At 36.5% G+C, this 9342-nt stretch overlaps 1 protein-coding gene across 1 annotated transcript; it reads left to right on the top strand.

Annotated features, from left to right (window-relative positions):
- Positions 1 to 3300: 3300 nt before the first annotated feature.
- LOC125203491 (uncharacterized) lies at positions 3301 to 6551 on the top strand. Its single transcript, XM_048101843.2, has 4 exons — positions 3301 to 3564; positions 3645 to 4829; positions 4932 to 5088; positions 5772 to 6551. Exons 1-4 carry the CDS (start codon positions 3451 to 3453, stop codon positions 6314 to 6316), a joined length of 2001 nt encoding a protein of 666 aa, XP_047957800.2. The 5' UTR covers positions 3301 to 3450; the 3' UTR covers positions 6317 to 6551.
- Positions 6552 to 9342: the final 2791 nt, after the last annotated feature.

Genomic DNA, 9342 nt, shown 5'->3' with positions numbered 1-9342 from the left:
GGTTACACAAGTACTACTCTATCCGTCTTCTAAAGATAAGAACTTTGATAAGAGTTTCAATGCAAAATTGATAAAGTAAGAGAGATATAAAAAGAAAAGTGTGTCAGTGGAAAATGATTCCTACCTCGTTAGAGAGAAATTTTTTTTCTAAAATAAAATATTTTTATTTTTAGGAAACTGAAAAAAAAAAGAAATAGTTTCTATTTTTAGGGAATAGAGGGAGTATTATATTAATAATAGGAGTACAACATTAAATAAACTATAGAAAATTATTTTTGTGGACAATGGAAAAACGATTCAAATGTACGCCGCCAAACACGATTGAAAAACCTCAAGGGAAAAAAGACCAACATCTTGATAACAAATTGTATGTGAACTTTTAACAATTAGTGCATTTTCATAAGGACGTGGTAGAGATTCTTAACGATACAATTTCATACTTTTAATCGAATATTATTTTGTGATTTATATTTTTAGAAACTGTGAATAATCCAGTTGATTTTAGGCCCAAGGATACAATTTATGATTTACATGGTAGTGCACACAACATGCATATATGGTTCTTAAGTGCATGATTTGGTACAGCAATATTCAAATTTCCGCATGTTTTGAAAAATTCTACTACTAGTATTTTAAAAAAAAAATTAGATGGCATGTGACTATGTGAGCGTGTAATTGAACACCATAACGGTCAATGTGGGTATAACCGAGCATGTAGGCAACACAAGGTTCTAGTATACATGGTGGTAGACTCTTGTAGCTATGTAACTATGTTAGTATATGATAGTAGTACTTATTATCAAGTAGAAAGAAGTAGTGTGAGTACAATGTTTTATACACACCGAACAAGACAAGCAACGATAGATGAATTAAGGTTTCGTTGAAGTTCTACATAAATTGTTTCGGTTTCATAACAGTCAACAGAGCAAAAGGATAAGCTAGGTGTGCGTCATTAGTTAGAAACAGTTGTAATTTGGACAAAGATCGTACGTAATTTAAAGTTCATAAATATATGATCCTTTCTGATGATTTTACCGTCATTCATATTTAAATTAATAGTTTTGTTTGATATCAAATTATGTTTGAATTGGTTAATATGCACATGTTTAAAGAACTAGTATTGTGTCTATATGTAAGATCCCGCTATGCTCAAAGCCACAATAGTGCATTGTTCCACACATCATATTATTTAAATCATAAATAATAACATTAAAATATTATTCTTTTTATTTAAATATTGTGTTGCATGGAACAAATATCCTGTTGGGGCTTTGAGCACAAATGGGATCCAAATCACATGTCAATTTTATCCAATTAAATCATGTTCTATGGTACTGAAATAAAATTTTATTTATTAATACAGCCAAAATATATAAACATCAAACTTTCTAGAATAATCATAACAAAATTAAGTGAAATGATATTTTATTAGATATCAAAATAAATACTCTCTTCAGGAAAAGTACGAACATTTAATTCGAGACATGTTTTATTGTAGAGTAAAAGCCAAAATTGGTCTTGAACATATGGTCATTTTACATTTTTGGTCCTAAACATTATCTTTTGGATTTTTTGGTCCTGAACATATGAAAATTTGATCACTTTGGTCCTCCGTCAATATTTCCGTTAAAAACTAACGGTCAACGGGTTTAATCCCGATTTTGACCAAATTAGACTTTTAATTTTAATTTTTTACTCCCTAATTATTTTAGTAATTATTTATTTAAAATCAAATTTAAATAATATGAAAAACAAAATGAAAAATTGTAATTCCCCTTCTCTTGCGCCCCAATCTCCATCTTCGTCGCCTTCAACAGCTCCGCCTCCGCCATCTCCCTCATCCACCTTAATCAAATGCAGATTTTCCACTCTCACTCTCCTCCACAACCCCATCCCCACATGCCAATCAATAATTCCCCAATCAATTCCCCCTCAATCAAATGGCGTTGCTGCATTTTCCTCAATCTTCATCGCCATCCACCTCCTTAATCTCCCCTAAACCCCACCTCCGCCCCGCCCCCAACTTCCTCTCCCCGCCGCCACTCCCTCTCGTGCTCCGCCTCCAAATCCGATGACGTGGTGGAGCTCCCTCTCTTCCCCCTCCCCTTAGTCCCCAACTTTCTTTTTTTTCAAGAATTGAAATATGTTGTGCAGTTTCAGAGATGGAGATTGGGGCGTAGGCGGAGCTGTTGAAGGCGGGGTAGGTGTTGTTGGCGATGGTGATGGAGTTGGATTGGACGGAGATGGAGATTGGGGCGTAGGAGAAGAGGAATTACAATTTTTCATTTTATTTTTTATATTATTTAAATCTGATTTTAAATAAATAATTATTAAAATAATTAGGGAATTAATTAGAGAGTACAAAATTAGAATTAAAAAGTCTAATTTGGTCAAAATCAGGATTAAACCTGTTGACCGTTAATTTTTAACGGAAATGTTGACGGAGGACTAAAATGATCAAATTTTTATATGTTCAGAACCAAAAAGTCCAAAAGACAATGTTTAGGACCAAAAACGTAAAATGACCATATGTTCAGGACCAATTTTGGCCTTTACTCTTTATTGTATAATCGATTAAGTATAAAAGAGAGAGATAAAAGAGAGTGCAAGTAGCATCAGTGGAGATTGAGTTTCACATCATTAGTAGTGTAGTGTAGTGTAATGATATAAGTTATGCAATAAAATAATGTGTACGAGTAATGTGTTGTTTAACTATTTCAAAATAAAATGTTCATGCTTTTCAGAGACGGACTAATAAGAAAATACTTAAGAGACAAATACTTTTAAGAGACAAGGTGAATAAAATGATACTATATGATTCAATCTTCTACAAATGTGATAAACACGAAATTGATAAGTTTTCAATGGTTATACCTAAGCTATTTTGAGTAAGAATCGCATAAACTTCAAATGTTTGAATGGTTTATTGAGTTGGAGGCATGGTAAACTTAGCAGTCCACTAAATTAGCCAAATATATCTGATCTGTCTAAAATTCAAAATTATCTTATCCTCTATCTTCAATACTATCCCAAATAAATTAACCTCTTATCTTCAATAGTATCCCAAATAAATTCCAAGGTGAAAGAACAACAGGTCATACAGATTAGAATAGTAGTGATAGAAGTTAAAACAAAAATAAAATTATGGAAAAGATATAATAGCAATATAAGAATGGTGTGTTAAAATAATAATAGTAGTCCATAGAAAAAAGAGGAAAAGAAAAGCAAAAATAGAAAGGAGTGTGATGAGAAAGTGCCACGTGGAGAGGGAGAGAGTGGCGGAAGTGCAGCCGATTCTGCACTCTCTGGCAAAACGCATCGCGAGAAATAAATAAAAAGCAGTCAAGATTTATGAAGCTGCACCCATCCCATCATCCACACTAATTACAACTCTCCCCCTCACAGAGATCCCAAATGTGACGTTATTTTCAGTGCACTTCCCATTCCAACATGACGACCACGGAACACAAACACAACAATATCCACAAGCAAATGGGTTGTATGGCAGGATTCCTCCAAATCTTCGATCGCCACCACATTATCACCGGAAAGCGCCTCCCTCCGGTATGCTCCTCATCCTCAATCACTTTTCTAAGTACTATTCAATTCGTTGCACTAATTGACGATGCTTCTATTCAATTTAGGTCGGTGACGCCACGTCGGATTCGGGAAAATCATCCCCTGATTTGGGGAAGCAGACTCCGCCACCGCCGCCTGAGCTTCCGCCCAAATCCCCACTCCCGCTGCCTGTATTCGAATTGAAAGACGGCGTCAGATCGTCCTGGAAGTTTCGGAAGGAAGCGCCGCGGCTTTCGCTCGACAGCCGCGCCACCACTGATGCCAAGGGCAGCCTCCACCCCAAACAAATCCCAACCGCCGAGGAACACCGCTCTCCTAGCGTCATTGCCAGGCTAATGGGGCTGGACCAATTGCCAAATTCAAATTCATCCGATTCGAATCTGCCGGAGCTCCGGCGATCCGCTTCCGAATCCAGAGTCTCCAGAGATCTATTCCAATCGCGATTGATGGCAGCTGATTCCAATTCCACCACTCTGCATCCCAAGCCTCCCGCCCCGCAATCGCTTTCATCTCATCACAACAACGCCTCGCTCAATCCACATTACACAGATCCAAGGAAACAATCCGTCAAAAAAGGCGACGTCTCCACCGGATTCAGCAGAGGCGGTGTGAATTCGGTGTCGCCATGGCGAGCTCCGCAGCCGCGCAAAAATTTCTTCGACGTCTTCCCGGAGCCGAAGCAGAACATATCAATCTACGGCGAAATCGAGAAGCGTCTCAGAATGCGAGGAGTCGACGAGCCATCAAAGGATTTAGAGACGTTGAAACACATACTCGAAGCTCTCCAGCTCAAGGGGCTTCTACATTCCAAACCGCCGCCGCCGAACCACGTCCGCCACCGGAACTTCATCTACGACGACTCGCCGATCGTTCTCATGAAACCGACGCCTTCAAAACCAGCCAATGGGCGGAAACAAGTGAACGGAGTTCGCCGGAATTACAGCCTTAGCGGTGAAACCTCCCCGTCTCCTAGTCCCCGGAGGGAACGAAATGCTCGCAGCCCTACCCGTTCAGGCCGTAGCGGGAGCCCGATTTCCCGGAGTGTGAATGCGAGTCGGTCAAACTCGAAGAGGAGTGTGAATGAGTCAACTCCGGTCCGCTCGCCGAAGATTAACGGAATCGGACCAGACCGGTCACCGCGGTTTAAGAAACCAACAGTTGTGATCAACCAAAAGGAGAAGATCGTGACCGTTGAGGATGCTTACTCGTCTGTTTCCGAGGGCACGGTGGAAACACCAACTGATACAGAGGTAAATCTAATAATAAATCCAATTATCCATAATAATCGACCTTTTTTTTAATATAATTTTGTAAACAAATTTTAGTGTAGTAATAGTGAAATTTGAGCGCAGGGAAAGAGTTTATTGGAGAGGTGTGATAAGCTGCTTCACAACATAGCGGAGTTTGCTGCGGCCGACATGCAGCCCAGCCCGGTGTCGGTTCTCGACCCCTTCTTCGACTCGTTGACGCCGTCGCCCGTTACGACTAAACGGAATATTCATTTCAAAGGTAATCATAAATATTCTCATATTTTCTTTACCACTGTCACCATCAATCTGTTTTTTTATGTCGCCATCCTCTCATATTATTATTTATGACACATTAATTTTGAACGCCGAATGTTGGAAAATAGTGTTAGCCGGTGTAGGAATAGGAGAATATATAGTATACTTATTTGGTATTTACAATTGTGTGATTAATGTGACTCCTTAAAAGGAATATGCAGAGTATTTAGTGGTTGGCCTCATAATATCTGCTAGGAAAATATTTTAATGTGGCGTGTGTTGTTGGAATGTAGCATAGAATTCTTCGTTGGACGATTTGAAACTGCATTTTGATTAATCAAATTTTTGTAGTAAAATAGAAGCAATGTAGATTGAAAAAAGATAAGGATAAGATGAGTATGCTGTAGAATAGTTTAGGTACAAAATGTAGTAGTGAATAATAATTCCATATGCTCAACATGTGAATAAACTTGTTGTTCATGTTTGTTGAAAGTGAGACCAAATCTCGTCTCAATATGTAAATGCAGAGGAGAGGTGACCACAATCACAATCACAATCACCTTTCTAATGATAATGTGGTCCTTAGCATTTAAGGTTTGTTTGGCTGTGTTGAAAACGATGCTACTCTGTTCATTACTTACTTCTTGATTGCTTCGAATTTCTGCACTAATTTGCATCATGTAACAGATCATTATGGAGAGTCGGAGGAAGAAATCTGGAGCCCCATCGTCTCCCCTATCTTCTCCAAACGCTTCGATTCTGACTGCGATTATGTGTACATCTCAGACATCCTACGGGCATCACATTATCTCCCAGAGGAGTCGGATGTCTTTCTTTTACTTGAGAAGCAGCAACATATCAAAGGGAATGATACGTCTAAAGTGTCGAGGCTTCAGAGGAAGCTCATCTTCGACACCATCACTGAAATCCTTGCTAGGGAGGCGTGGCTGCCTCCTTGGAAGGCACGCCACAGCGCCATGACCCTCGACAAGGTGTGGTCCGAGTTTCAAAAGATTCGAGAATGTGACACTGGTCATGAGGATTTGTTCGAGACCATTTGTGGAGTCCTGAAGAAGGACCTAGCAGGGGACGGGTGGGGGGATTGCCCGATGGAGGGATCGGAGGTCGTTCTCGACATTGAGAGGATGGTGTTCAAGGATTTGGTGTCTGAAACAATCGAGGATCTATCCTCATCATCAATCATGATGCTTAGGAGGAAGTTGGTTTTCTGAGGAAAAGAATGAAGGATGGTTTATTCACGTGGGAAGGACTGATAATTCATGTGCTAGTGCATTGTTGTGTGTTACTTTTTGCTTCTTTTATTTTCTAATTTTTTAATCAATGGGAAATGCTGCGATTTTAACGGTCACTTTATGCTAGGATTGTTGTAAACTAAAATACATTATTGGAATAATAGTTGAGCCAAAAATCAAGATTCCGAGGTCTGAGTCTCTCTTTAAAGTTAAACATTGTTGTGTGGGTTGGCATGTGATTGTTGAGTTATACTGAGACAAAGGAATCGTGTCTGTAAAGGGAAAAGAGGGGTGTGGTATCTTTGGGACAATGAGTCAATGACTATTGTTTAATTTGTTAATATTTGAGTTTTTTCAGTGTTACTGTTACCCCATTCTCAGTGTTACCCCATTCTTATTATCATGAAAATGGATTCGATTAACTTCAATTATTGTTGGAAATGTGAAAAATGTCTGCAAAACTATACTGATTCTATAAATTGAGATACTTACGTTCGTTCCACAAATGAACATTTAATAACTTATAACTATTCTGTTCATTCCACAAATGAAGCGTTTGTTGCTTGATGTTTTATACTCCTTTCATCCCAATTAAATTATATTATAATATTTTGTCTCTCCCAACTGATTTGAATTTTTTTTTTGGCGTGGAGATTAAGAATAAGTTCATGTGATAAATAAGTTAAATAAGATAAATTAAAATACTAGTCTTAAAAAAAATATAAAGTATGAGAATAAGAGATACCACTAATATAGGAAATGGAATAAAATGAGAATGATCAAATATTTATTTTTGTCAAAATAGGACATCCTGGAAAGAAATATACAACATAATTTAGTTGGAATGAATAATATGGAGTATATATTACTAGTAGCAAAATTAAAGTATTAATCATATTTTCTTTTTTAAAATTTGACATTATTTTTTATTATACTCCATAAACTAACTACTTCCTCCGTCCCATTGATTTAAGATAAATTTATTTTTTCTTCCATCCCTTACAAACAATTCATATCCGATTATATAATATTTTCTCATTCTCTCTTACCTAATTATTTATAGGTCTAACTATCCATTAATATTTTAAGAGAGAAAGGTAAACCCAGAAGGTATATTTCTAATTTACCTTATCAAAAAGGTAATTATACCTTCTTATAAAGGGACGAAGGTAAATTTTAAAAAATAAATAAAAATAACTAACTTTTTATCTCTTGTATGAAGAAGATGTAAAGATAGATTTCCAAATTAAAGAATGTGTTATACATTTCCAAATACTATTCTCCTTAGAAAACGAATATTCATGAAGAAGAGGTAAATATGATAGTTATATCTCTATACCTTTATATTTATCCCTTTCATTTGGTTATGCTCTCTAGGGAGGAGATAATATAGTGAGGTAAAAGAAATACTCCGTACTAACTACTCTTTGAGAAGCTATCGTACCTTATTTAATTTTAAAGGGATATCTTTATATCTTCTGATGTAAAAGGTAAATATATATACCTTTTTCGGTTTACCTTTTATCTTTTGGACTTTACTTATTTTTTAAGAAGATATATTGATTTTTTAAGAGGTGAATAAGAAATATATTTTCTTAATTTATCTTTTTTTTCTTGAAAATGCTTTAACACTGTTTTTATTATTTTTTATTTAATGATTATATATATTAAAATCTATATCATTCTCAAATGATATATTTATCTGAGACGGAGAAGTACTTTCTCTATTCTATTAAAAATGAAGCGTTTCTTAAAACAAAAATAATACTATTATTTTTACATAATCTTTTCTCTTAATTTATTCTTTGTTTATTATTTCATTCGTTACAAAAGAATATGCACTTTGGGTCCGATATAAGTTTTAATGCAAAATTAGTAAAGTAAGAGAGATAGAAAGAAAAAGTAAGCAAATATTGTTAGTGGAGAATGAGTCTCACCTCGTTACAGAGAAAAAAGTTTCTAAAATTAGAAAGTGTATATTCTTACAGAATGAACTGAAAAGGAAATAGTGCATATTCTTGTGTGACGGAGAGAGTAGTATAAAATTTTGTAAATACTACTCCCTCTGTTATATACTAGTGGAGGTATTTCTTTTTGGCACAGAGATTAAGAAAAATTATGTTAAGAAAGGAAGAATAAAGTAAAAAATGAAAAAATTAGAGAGATGAAGAGAGAATAAAGTACGAGAGAGTAAAGTAAGAAGAAATATGTTGACTTTTATTTAAAAAGAAATGACTTTATTACTATGGAACGTAATAAAATTACTCCGATACTATGAAACGAGGGAATAGTGATGACAGGAGTATAGGATAAGACTATATATTTGGAATGAAATGATTTGATATGATGATTGAGTAATTTGATTGGGGTTTGGCAATTAAATTGATCATGTGGGAAATGTACCCATTGCCAGTCTATTTTTGCAGGCCTTTGAACCTACTCAAACATGAAATCCCTTTGACTAGTATACTATATTATAGGGCTGGCAAATCATGCGCATTGGGTCGTTATCAGGTTAGGGCTGGCAAATCGTGCGGATTGGGTCGTTATCGGGTCAACCCGATAACGACCCAACCCAATAAGGGCAAACCCGAACCCAACCTGTTAAGGAAACCCCAAACCCGAACACGAACCCAACCCGCCACCTTCAAATCCGTACACGACCCGGACACGACCCGAACACGATAACGACACGAACCACTTTGGGTTGACCCGACACGATAACAACACGATATCGACCTAGACACGATAACAACACGATATCGACCTGAACACGATACCGACACGAACCACTTTGGGTTGACCCGACACGATAACAGCACAACAACAACTTAAGCACGATAACAACACGATTACATATTGCTTCAAAAAATGATCAAGACTTTAAAAAGCCATATAACATGAAGATGTTCCATTTTAAACAGCAAAACTCCAACACAATCCAAAAAAACCCAACAAAATACATAATTTTTGTTCCAAATCCTCCAGGTTTCCGGTGATGATGA

The sequence above is a fragment of the Salvia hispanica genome, chromosome 6 (assembly GCF_029641045.1).
Source record: "Salvia hispanica isolate PSC_SH4W2 chromosome 6, Shi_PSC_v1, whole genome shotgun sequence".
Lineage (NCBI taxonomy): Eukaryota > Viridiplantae > Streptophyta > Magnoliopsida > Lamiales > Lamiaceae > Salvia > Salvia hispanica.
Note: the sequence above shows the minus strand (reverse complement) of the source record. Positions and strands in the feature narration are given on the sequence as shown.

What these genes read in the sequence shown, in the direction of transcription:
- LOC125203491 (XM_048101843.2), top strand. Translation starts at nt 3,451, where the DNA reads ATGACGACCACGGAACACAAACACAACAATATCCACAAGCAAATGGGT. An exon ending in CCGGAAAGCGCCTCCCTCCG is followed by an intron (nt 3,565 to 3,644) that starts GTATGCTCCTCA and finishes TATTCAATTTAG; the next exon opens with GTCGGTGACGCCACGTCGGA. An exon ending in ACGGAATATTCATTTCAAAG is followed by an intron (nt 5,089 to 5,771) that starts GTAATCATAAAT and finishes ATCATGTAACAG; the next exon opens with ATCATTATGGAGAGTCGGAG.